The sequence below is a fragment of the Leptidea sinapis genome, chromosome 46, assembly GCF_905404315.1.
Source record: "Leptidea sinapis chromosome 46, ilLepSina1.1, whole genome shotgun sequence".
NCBI lineage: Eukaryota > Metazoa > Arthropoda > Insecta > Lepidoptera > Pieridae > Leptidea > Leptidea sinapis.
In genome coordinates this window covers 6540583-6553489 of record NC_066310.1, presented here as the reverse complement: position 1 = coordinate 6553489, position 12907 = coordinate 6540583, and the positions used below count along the sequence as shown (strand labels likewise).

The window sequence follows — 12907 nt, the reverse complement described above, 5'->3', positions numbered from 1 at the left end:
GCGTTATAGAGAATCGAGTTCTATAGATATTTTCGTATAACGCGTTTCTACGACCTTTTAATTCGTAATAATAATAATAATTACTCACAATTCGTAACAAGTATTTGCAATTATTTTACAATACACAAAATTAATAAAATTATTTAATTTTGTAATGACACAATTGACACACGTGCAATGGTACCCGAAGCTAATAATGAACTGTACAAATCATTATAAGATTCGCAGTACAGAAATATGTTTTTGGGAAATACCCGCGTTATATGGCAAATGTCCGTGTTATAAATATCTTATAATTGAAATAGCGTTATATCAAAACGTCTTATAGGGACGATTACTGAATACTTATTTACCATAGGGAGTGAATACAACATATTGCAGCAAAACTTAGTGACCTGATTGGTCGTGAAGCTACATGGCTTCGTAAAGGGGCTTTGAAATGGGCCTGAAAACTGATAACAATCAGCCGGCCCATCTTTTGATCATATAATAATAAAATTGTTAAGCCGACGTAATAGTATACTATATAGTTTTAATCGGGGATGGATTTAATGTCATATTTTAGACAATCTAAAATACCTGTTCATATCTGGCAGGACGACCGCTTACAGTCATACTTTTATAGTTATATTTAGGGGGAACGCATACACCTACTCATATTATAAGAATTTTTTTAGATAGTTTAAATACAGAGAAGTTTCCACTAATACATAACCTTATTACTTTATTTCTAATATCCGATATTTACCTCAATGTCCGAAAATTTCAGCATGTCCCAGTCGAAAATTATACTGCCATTAGCATACCATGACCTCCCACATAATTAATGAAGCAATAAAAAAATAGTTTGAGTTAAAAAAATATATATTTTCAGAAGTTATCGTTTGTACCTCGCCAAGCGGACTCTATAAATCCATAAGCCACTAAAACAATTTTTTTATGTAAAAATAGCAATTAATCTATTTAATTTTTTTGTTCAATAATCATTTATTTTTCTTACGATGTGCTTTTTATATCAATTTAATTGGTATATACGATTTTATGCGACAACGCGTGGGAGATTTGATTTTTAGGGCCTAGTATAACATACTTCGCGCTAAAGGCATGCAATACGTTTTTGTTTTACTTAATATGAACAGAACGTCTGTCGGGTCAGCTGAAGTCGGTGCCGATCCAAATAGAAGTACCTACACTCGCCATGCGTGACTTTGAGCGGGATAGCTTCGTTTACAATCAAACAACCCAAGCGGGCAGGCACCAACTTAATATAAATTATCAATAGTTAGCACATACAAATAATAGTATTTTATTAATATTAAAGGTACAAGATTTGCATAAGAGGTGTATTAAATTAAATCATTATTAAGTTGTTTTATACTTTTCAGTTTTTGAAGTCGGTTTTTCTTTCTATATACTCAAACAAGCGTAACTTACTCTCTGCAAGTTTCAAGGCATCGATCGCTTCCTCGTCGCTGATCTGTGGAAACTTTGATGCGCAAGTATCGAAGTACTGCTGCAACTGCAGAGCTTGCTTCCCCAACAGATCGTTGAATGTTTCCAACTCTGCGATCTTTTCAGCCAGACGACGGGACGTACGACCTGAGTATAGCGATACAATAATAATTACAATCTACAGTTTTATCTAATTATTACAATGTTTTGTTTATTTACATTAATTAGTACAGTTTGTTGATATTCAAGAATAATAAAAGAACATTAAGTGAACAAATTGGACTGATGCGAACATTTTTAAACAGATAATTTGACGTTCAATACACATAATATAAGAACATATCTTTCGAACGCAACCACTGCATCATCAAGGTTGGTACAGCGAATAACTCGAAGTGTACTTGGATTGCTGGTAATAAATAAAAGCTCCATGCTGCCAGATCGGACAGTATGGTGGATCACTCATAATATCAACACTTGACGTAATCAAATATTCCAATGTCCATCTGGTGGTATATGCTGCAGCATTGTCGTGACGAATGAGAAGCCTGCTTCGAAGGCCGAAACTTTTCTGAGGCAACTGGCACACAATTGTTATATCCACACCACTGCAGTAACTTTTGTTTAGTGTTCCAGCACAATTGACCCATCCGTCCAGAGAATGAAGCAAATATTCTTTCTTCGTTTCTTGTTTGATACATCCATAAAATCACGCCTCTTTCCCGTAGGGGTAGGCAGAGACCACTTCTTTCCACTTGCTACGTCCTTACATACTTCTTTCGCTTCGTCCACTTTCATTATTCCTTTCATACATGCTCTCCGGTTTAGGGTACTCTTGACCTGGCCTTTTTTCAAGACGTCCCTGATTTGATCTTGAAACGTCCGCCTAGGTCTACCCCTTCCAACACTTTCATTCACACTGGCCTTATTTTTATTTTATTTTATTTTATTAGGGTTGACAACAGCTTAATACAAAATAATCACTTATAGTTTAATACAAAAACATAGCCAATTATAGTCTACCACAGTTTACCTAATGGAAGGAACAGCAGTGTTTACAATAATAAAGAAAAAAATGAACAATGAATAACACACGATCAGAGAAATTAAAAAAAAAAGTATTTAAAAAAGTGCCTGCGTTGGTTGCATAATGGATTATATGTATAAGTCTGAAAATGAATATAAATAACAGAAAAACATGATACATACACAGATTTACAGATTTAATAGTACAATACATACATTTAATAGTTTAATCTATTAATAAATAAATAAAGATATTTGCTACAAATGAGATTTCTCTACAATACTTTTTATGGTGTGGTTTTTAAAGGTCAACCTAGAACCGTAGAATGGACCTATATCTTTGAAGGATTTATTAAATACATTTGTGCAACGAGTGAGAACACTGTTCTGGCCATAATTAGTACGACGAGTAGGAACTTGAAAAGTAGAAATGTCACGGGTGCGCAACGACGGAGCGCGTAGGCATATTCCTGCCAGAAGAGAGGGACAGTTGAGACGACCGCTCAGCACATCATGTAAGAACATTATGTCCGTGACAGTACACCTTTCCTGCAATGTCAGCAGATTGTATATGCGACAATTGTCTTTGTAGTTGGATGCAACTTTCCGGAATTTATAGTTTAAGTGTGTTAAAAACTTTTTCTGAATTCCTTCCAACCTATTAATATATATGGCGTAAAATGGGTTCCATATCACGGAGGCATACTCTAAAATTGATCTAACGTATGCGTAATAAACTATTTTTAGGGAAAGTGGATTTTCAAAAGGATGACAAGTACGCATTACGAAGCCCAAATTACGATAAGCGCGATTTATTATGCAATCTATGTGATTTGACATATTCATTTTGGAATCCAGGAAGACACCAAGATCTCTAACAACATTAACTCTTTGTATTAACTCTCCATTAAAACTGTAAGAGAAAATTATTGGTGTAGGTTTGCGCGAAAAACTAATGACCTGGCATTTTTTGAGGCTGACTGTGATATTATTATTATTATAGTAGGTGTATAAGTTATTGAGGTCATGTTGTAATAATTCACAATCATCCTCAGAGTGCACCTTAATGAAGACTTTTTTGTCATCAGCATACAATAAATAGGCAGAGTTAACGATGCTTGCTACTATATCGTAAATGTAGGCGTTCCAAAACAGGGGCCCAGCAAACTGCCCTGCGGCACTCCCGATGGAATAGATGTATAGTCTGACCTAAATCCTCCCAGAACAACAGCTTGACAACGGTTAGACAGGTAGGATTTTATCCACCTTAAGAGGTCACCGTGGCCTTATACACTTTCTTCGTCAATCGTTCTTCATTCATTCTCTCGACACGTCCAAACCATCTCAGTTTCTTGTTTGATCGGAAATCCTAATAAGAGGAAACAGCCACTATCCAGGGCCTCTTAGAATCCAGTTCGTAATATTGTATCAAAATTTTACTATAGTCCGACAATTTCGTTCGCGACCGTCCCACGGTGTGGCAGGGATAAAGATGTCAGCGGGCAGCGGGTTACGGTAGTCTCACGCGATGCCCTTGGGGACGGTCGCTCACAAGTTTGTCTTTGATATTGATGCCCAGTCCGTTCTAGTCCAACGCAGCAGTGAACAGCGACTGACATCGCCTTTGTCTGACTGGTGACATGGTGGCGTTTCAACGCTTCGAAATATCGATAATCGATAATCAATATGGCACCTCTGAAGAGACTGAAGCACCGCCCAGATCACAATCGAATCAAAGGCTTTCTCATAGTCCACGAACGCCAAGCATAGTGGTTGTACCATTCGTGTATCATTCATTAATTGAATATTTTTTTTATTAAATTTACTTCCAAATAATAAATAAGACAGAACACACCATGTGATCCAGTTGATTGAAGTGATGTGACAGAGTCATGTCTTCTGAGTCCACCACCATTTGAGCTGCTATCTGAGCTGGTTCCATATCCTGACTCTACCTGGAAATGATATCAATTATCATACTTATTATAAGTAACATAACAGTTACATAAGTAAAATTATATATAACCATCAGGGGCGTGCATTCCATATATGCCTTTAGGCATTGCCGACCTCGTTTTGAAAGTATTAAATAAATAAATACAGTTACTCAATACCTATATAATAAAAATAAAACATTAAATAATAAACGTATCTTAAGTTTAATTTGGTTCCGTTATTCTATAACCAAACTTCTGTTGAACACTGACTCATTCAATACTTCCTTACGCTAGATACCTACTAAATTCGTACGGTAGGCACTCCCGATAATGCCTATTCGCAACGTGTATTTCATACATGTTATTTAGAAAAGTATTGGTCACAGTTAAACGATATTCAGCAACGTGCTTATGGGCCTTTCAGTAGGCATACCTACTTACGAATTGTAGCGAGAAAATCCGATTACTCCCGTGTCCCGAGTCCCCACCCCACATCTGTCTCACTCGCTCCATATTAGGATTTTATGGCTGTTTCCGTTTTTCGTCTACATGAGTATAATTAGAGTAAATAGGTATATTCATTGATTAATAATTAGTATTTTATTTTTATTATAGTTCATTCGGTCATCCGTGACCCGTGTAGAGTTTTACTGTGATAAAAAAATGCTGTGTGATTTGTGTTTAAAATACGTTAAATTAGTGTGCCGGGTATGATATAGGTACTGGTTTCAATAATAAATAAAATAAAAATTGTTTCTTTTAAAAGACCAGTACTTTTTCGAGTAATGTTCAAGCATTATTGAGATATTTGTGTTGGCTAAAAATTACCGTTCGACCGCCCACAACTAATGTTATTGTAGGTAATCAAAACAAGTTACAGCCAGAAAAAAAGAAGTGGTAAGTGAAATATATAATATATCAGGTATAATAATATCTAGAAAAGCTAAAGGATAGCAAAAAGAAAGAGTTTATTAAGAGTCTTTATACAAAGGTCCTCTGTGATTTGAGTTTAAAGTTCTCTTTCGAGGCCACAAACGTTTCAAATAGTTATTTATGCAACTGTTGTGTAATAAGGGGTATTAAAACACGAATGAAGGTTTTTCAGATGAGTGTTTTAATACCTAATTATGAACAGTTGCATACAAGAATTTATCTACACCCTTAATATAAATCCTCTATAAAAGCGTCTGAAACAGCTTACTGCTAACATTAACAAAGCCAGTCCTAGTAACCATCACATCACCCAAACGAGTGTTGTAATGAAATCGAGTGTTTTAATATTGTACTGAATTTCATTACAACACTGGTTTGGATGATGCAATGGTAATTAGGATATTGGGTGTTTTAATGTTGGCAATAAGCTAACTGTTTAAGAATCTTCAATAGAGTTTTCAATAATTATACTATAGGTATTATGCAATATCATAAATGTATGAAATTTTAAGTTTAACCGTAAGTGATTGCAGTATGGGTGTTAACCCCTAGATGGCAGTAAAAATGGAAATATGTGTTATCTTAGTTTTTAAAGCAGTTTAAGGTATACTTGTACCTCGAACGACACAAACTAAAATGTTAGGTTGACCATATGGTACGGAAACTATATGCGAAACACAAACAACTTCAGTATGTAGATCTCAAAGCCTAGTACTGTCAGACTAAAGCGTAGTTCTACGACAATACAAATGTAAGAGTATTTTGATTTCAGTGTATTTAGACTTTGCAAAGATTAGTTTAATCAAATTTTGCCTTATTTGCTTTCGTACATAACAGTATAATCTATGTCTATATATATAAAAATGAATTGCTGTTCGTTAGTCTCGCTAAAACTCGAGAACGTCTTGACCGATTTGGCAAATTTTGGTCTTGAATTATTTGTGGAAGTCCAGGGAAGGTTTAAAAGGTGAATAAATAGGAAAATGCTCAGAATTAAATAAAAACAACAAATTTGTTTTTCCTTTGATGCGTACCCCGTCGAATTTATGTACGCAACGGTTTGACAGTTATGCTGTTAAACAATTTTATTACAACAACAGGGTGCATTTTTACGAAGCAATTCTTGATTTTATGATATATTCTTGACAAATTCATAAAAAAAACATTATTTTATTTATTATATACAGAACAACGTCTGTCGGGTCAGCTAGTTATATATAGATATTTAGTTATATGCACTACAATAATTAAAGGTGATTTAAAATCCTACTGTTTTCTATAATCAAAGTTAAAAAGTGAAAAACATACCAACCACACTACATAAGCACCTAACAAACAACTTAACAAGAAACGGCTGTGTGATAGCTTATATGTCAATGTTATAGATTCGAGAGGTATTTCAACTAAATCTCCCCACAACCTACTTAAAGGCTTTGGCCTGACGAGGTCTGCAGATAGTTTTATCCTAGATCAAACATCTTAGGATGCACTCCCAAGTTCATGATAAACAAGGCCAGGTAGGGAAGGGCAAGGTAAGGACAAGCCAACGAGGCACGCGCACGCAGTTCCAGATTAACCCACAAGCAGATTAAGCAATTATGATTAATCAGAGATGTGATATCTCGAAGGGCATCATCAATAACACCGAAAAAATTTGAAGAACCGAGAAAAGTTGGCAAGATCTTACAAAACCCGCATGTAACTCTAGAGATGAAGTGCGTCCATTTTAACAAAAAGCTCATCGATGCAAAATAGCAAAAATTCTAATAATTCTGTAAAATTGTGTGATGGTATCGAACTAAACAGCAGGAAGATCTAAAGGAAAATAAACTACGATACTGCAGAAAAGGCTCGATGCTTTCTTCATGCAAACTAATATAACGAAGAAATATATTTTGCTACTTTTTTTTATGGAATAGGAGGACAAACGAGCGTACGGGTCACCTGGTGTTAAGTGATCACCGCCGCCCACAATCTCTTGCAACACCAGAGGAATCACAGGAGCGTTCCTGGCCTTTAAGGAAGGAGTATGCGCTTTTTTTGTAGGCACCCATGTCGTATCGTCGCGAAAACACCGCATAAGGAAGCTCATCGCTTCTTCCACGTACTACATATCGCTTTGTAGTACGTGGAAGGAAGCTCCTTGAAAACCGCACTGTGGAGGACCGCCACACATCCAGATGGTACTTTGTATGTATGTCATTTGTTTGTAATGAAAAGATATGAATAGCATTAGCATTATCATCGTTAGTATATCAAGCTTGTATGATAGGGGGCCCTTAAGGTGTCGATTGCTTAGGGCATCAAGTAGGGTTAATAATGACACATTGTCGGATGAAAAACTTCGATCCACACAAGCATGGGAACGAACATTTCTGTGGTATACTCATTGGTACTGCATTGGTTTCCTAGCAAAGTAGGCACTGTGGATCTAATAATTTGTAGTTACGCTTTAGTCCGACAGTACGACATAAGTTGTATGAAACGATGCTTGCTTCGTATATGCAATCTGTATACTGCCTACAATAGGTAGTAAATTAACTTGAACCTAAATAAAAATAGCACACTAGGTTCATAAGGAGGTAGGCACTGCCTAATTGCCTATATTATGATATGCACGCCCCTGGGTATACTATAACCGCCATGATAAGGAAGGAGTCCCTAAAACAAATTGCAGTTATCAATTTCCCTTCAGGCCTTAATATTTTACGGAACACTAGGTATTATAACTTTACCTAGTTCATGAACTAAATGTTTAAAAACCAATAAATAGCTAAGTTATCTGAACTTGCAAAAACAATAATATGATTAGGAATGAAATATACCTACGACTCTTATCAGATATAAAACGATAAAGATTAAAGTTAAATCATAAAATAACAACGCGAAGATAATATTGTGCAGTATATACATAAAATATTCAATTTAAAAAAAGTCTCATAGGCGCAATAGGTGGTACATCGAATCTCACTAAGGTGCCCCCAGTTCGATCTTCGGGCGTACATAAAGTCGGCAACACTCTTGATTTTTTTTTTATGAAATTAAGGGACGAGAAGAGCAGGACGTTCAATTGACGGTATTTGATACGCTCTGCCCATAACAATGCAGTACCTCTCAGGATTTTTAAAAAACACAAACATTGATCGGCAATACAATAGCGCTCGTCACCTCGTGACATAAGATGATAAGTCTCAATTGCCCAGTAATTTCACTAGCTACGGCGCCCTTCAGACCGAAACACAGTAATGCTTACACATTACTGCTTCACGGCAGAAATAGGGGCCGTTATGGTTGGTACCCATAATCTAGCCAGCATCCTGTGCAAAGGTAGCTTCCTACTGATTCCTCTGACGTTACAAGAGCGTACGTTAGAGAAAAAGAGAGTATGATAAGTTTCTTACGGTGATCACATACCATCAAATGACCTGTATAAAGTCTAGTTTAATAACAACTTATTAAACCAGTTTACCAGTTATCTAATCTAATAATATTTGTGATTTGTTGTTAATTGATGAGTTAAAATCAAATTATGACTATAACTTTCAAGGTAATTATGATATCAATTAGATTATAGAAACAAGCTCTTCCAAAAAATAAAAATAGATAGTAATACCTCAGAAAAGCAAATAGGAACCATATAAGAACAAACATTCTACAAGGTGTTCGGGAAGCGCCTTAAAATCTTCTCGTCCTAAATCCCACAATGTCTGAAGAAGAAGGGTATGCAGACATGGTCGCTAACTATGGGCCCGATGAAAAAACTCAAGGTCGCACAGAGGGCAATGGAGAACGCTATGCTCGGAGTTTCTCTGCGAGATCGCAAAAGAAATGAGGAGATCCGTAAGAGAGGCCAAATGAATGCGTAACTGAAGTGGCAGTGGGCAGGGCACATAGTCATCGACGGACAGAGGGCCGGTGGGGCAGAAAAGTCCTTGAATGGCGACCCCGTACCGGAAGACGGATGGACCGAAAATCTGGTCAAGATCGCCGGAATTATAGGATTAAGAGCCTTTAAAGACAAGTCTAGCTCAAAGGAATTACGAGAGTTATTGACAATGATTAACCAAATCATGGAACAGCTAACAACAATGACTAACCTATGTCCTCATGACAAGACTGACAAATTCCACTCCCTCAACATAGTCGCAAGGAACGAAAGCATTTATTTAATTATGCATGATGTTGACATTCTCTTAATTTCTGAGACATATTATTTTTATTAAAAGAGTCTTGTTACTGTAGACAAAAGACTGCCATATAAAGGCATATGAAACAAAATCACTCCAAGTCACTTTTACAACTCGCAGTTCATAGCAATTACCCTATTTAAACAATAGTAAAGTAATCAGGGATGTACCTTGATAGATGAGTCTTAATTATGGTTTCATTAAAATTCAAAACAAGATTTAAAATCAGTCGTTGAAAGTCAAACTCTACCACCAATTTGAAAAATGCCCTATTGATTATAAAATACCTACAATGATGATGGTTTCGTAAATACAAAGTTGGACATTTCGTAAAAACAAAGATTCTTTTCAACCGATCCAAGACTAAATGGGACTAAAAAATAATTTGATTAGTAAAATTATTTTTTCTAGCAATGCATATTCCAATTCAAATATTTTTATTCAAAACAGGATTTGGAATCAGTTATTGAACTATGAAAACTACCACCTATACGAAAATTTATGCCTCACACCTGAAAAGAATGGATGCAAGATCCTAAGCAGGCTTCCTTTTTTTTATAAAATATTGTTACAGTATAATATCGTAAAACAATTTATTATTTAATAGATGGTTGCTCTATACACAATCTGTGGTATCATTTAAAAATTTATATTATAGTAACTTGACTTAAATGAGTAGTAAGTGTAAGTTTATGTTTGTTAAATGCTAATTTCTAAATAAAACTAAGCATATTTCAATTTAATACAGATTCTTAGCAAAACCTAGTAGAAGCATTTTTCATCGGAATTATGATTTTTTTTTTCGTTTTGTAAATGTCTAGTGAATATTTTGCCATTGCATATGATACACAACAAATACCTAAATACACAACAAATAATAAATAAATGAGGTGGCATGTCAATGCAAATTTATCAGTGACAATGGCCCGACAGTGTGGTGCTCATAACTACTTAGTATGATACCTAGAATAGTTTCCATCATCACCAATATATAAGCTGTTTGACAAGAAATTAGAGACAAAACTGAGAAAAACTAAGACAACATCCAAATATACTTGTAAAAATCTGATGAGAGACCCAACTTTTCTTCGGGTAATCATTCCAAACAATTTATGAATCTAGATAGTTATTAATGTAAAAGTTTACTAAGTTTTTATATTCATTTCCTTCATCAATAAAAGTTAACTCTAAATCACAACATATTTTGTTTTGACTCAAGCCTTTTTTAATGAAATTGTATGAGTTTATGTGTCAGCTAACAAGCTGACTTAGGCCCAGAACACACGGTAAAACGCAAATGCAACAAAACCCTTTTGAAATTATTGATTTGAAACCACTTTCAACCATTTTCCACACACACTACAACCACAATCATTTTGGTTTTCATTGAGAAATATGTGTGCATAAAGAGTTCTTCAAGTGACGAAGAAATTGTTGTTATGTATTTGTATCTTCGACAAAGAAGAAGGCACAAAAGAAGAACTATGTGGATACATCCCTACATTGAGAAGAATATCAACTGTCGTATGTTTGTGGCTGCCAAAGAATTACAAGAAACTGATAGAATGCTTTATCAGTCTCAGTCTTGCGAGAGTAGCTTCATAGTGTGATATTATACAAGCAAGGATATTTTTGCACTTCTAACACAAGTTTAATGTTGTTTTGTTCGTCATCAGCCATTTTGTAAAAAAGACGCCAAGACAAAAAATTAATAAAACGCAACGCGAGTTTCCTGCACGCCGGTTTCAACGCGTTTCAAACTGGTCGTGTCATGTGTGGTCTCTCAACGGAATCTATGGCAGAAACTTAAATGCAACTCAAAATAAACTAGTAGTTGCAGTTTCATTGCATTTGCGTTTCACCGTGTGTTCTGGACTTTACTCTAACAGGTATAAATTTGTAGGGATTGCAGTTTCTTAAACATGTGAAGGTCTATTTAATTTTAAACTAACTAATAATTTAAATGTAGAAGTCATCATGAATTTTGAAAGTTGATATCTTACTTTAAAAGATTCCAAGATATCAATCCACTGTTGTTTTTCTTCTGGATTTGCAGCTCTCAAATACCAAACACAGTCATTCACAGACACATCAAATCTACAGTCGTCAAATTCATGTGGCTGAAATAAATGTCAATTATTATGAACAAAAATATATGAAAAACAAAACAAATCTTGTAACTATATTTACAATACTATGATTACATTAAATTAAAACTATCATAATGGGATATATTATTATAAAACTGTTATTATCAATAATACTGGTGGTATTTTCCACATTGGATAGCTGGGCTGATCCGTTGAACAAAATAGCTGCCAGCACTTGGGTTGCCAGTAGCCCTATTGAGGTAAGAAAATAGTACTGTGTACATTAAAAATATTGATATAAATATTATAGTTTAGTATAAGGCACTAGTATAATTAATTTTATGGCCTTATCAATTCCAATGCTCAAAAAAATAAATGATTATAGAAACATTTGATAAAAAAAAAATCAGAGATTATAACAGCAAATGATCACACAATATAATAAGTAATACAAGCATGTTATAATAATTATCAAGTTTATAAATCATAAGACACTCAATTTAATAGGTAATTTAGGCAAAGTCAGCCAACCACTACATTTAACCATAAAAACAACTACTAATAACTACAAGGATAAACTGATTTGTATTGTTCTATGTAAGATTTATTTGTAGTTGAAACTCACCTTGACTTTGACTTTTTTTAAGCATAGGGCTCCTCGACATCCCAAATTGCTCTCTACCTCGCTCTTATAATATGATAATGTTGAATCTTTTAAAACGATAAATCTATCTTGCCATCCATGAATATAATTCGTCCATTTGCTCAAATAGCCCCGTAATTCTGGTTTGACATCATCTACATCTGAATTATCACTCAGTGTTGTATTTTCATCAATCATATTAAGATAAATTCGTTTAAACTTTGAACCAAAACAAAATAAAAATGTAAACTGAAAAGTTTAGGTCCTTTTCGTTTACATTAAACAATTTTTATTCTAGGAATTTTGAATGACCATTGACCAATCATCGAATGACATATTCTGACGTTGACATTAATAATTGACATTATAAATAATACAGATTAAAAATTTACTATCGTTCGGCTAAAAATGTGTAGACGTGTTCACGTTCCTCAAAAAAGTAGTGTAAATAATAAATCATTAAACAGATATATATAGAGAATGCTACACGTTCGATATTTATCGAAGATTCTTAATACTTATCGAAGATTCCTAATACAGATCGAAGATTTCTGGATTTTTAGAAATCCAGTGATCCGTATCACGATCCTTTATACATTACTATCTACTACACACTCGATAAATATCATGATCCGGGAT

At 34.7% G+C, this 12907-nt stretch overlaps 1 protein-coding gene across 1 annotated transcript in view; it reads right to left on the bottom strand.

Annotated features, from left to right (window-relative positions):
* LOC126977835 (ceramide transfer protein) overlaps window positions 1–12564 on the bottom strand; it is a 65827-nt gene extending 53263 nt beyond the window's left edge. The window contains exons 1-4 of the mRNA XM_050826460.1: window positions 12251–12564; window positions 11539–11655; window positions 4334–4433; window positions 1435–1599 (exon numbers count right to left, since the gene is read on the bottom strand). Of these exons, the coding sequence (XP_050682417.1) occupies window positions 1435–1599; window positions 4334–4433; window positions 11539–11655; window positions 12251–12466 (598 nt within the window). The 5' untranslated portion in view covers window positions 12467–12564. The remainder of the gene's footprint in view (window positions 1–1434; window positions 1600–4333; window positions 4434–11538; window positions 11656–12250) is intronic.
* Between the last annotated feature and the right edge of the window lie 343 nt (window positions 12565–12907).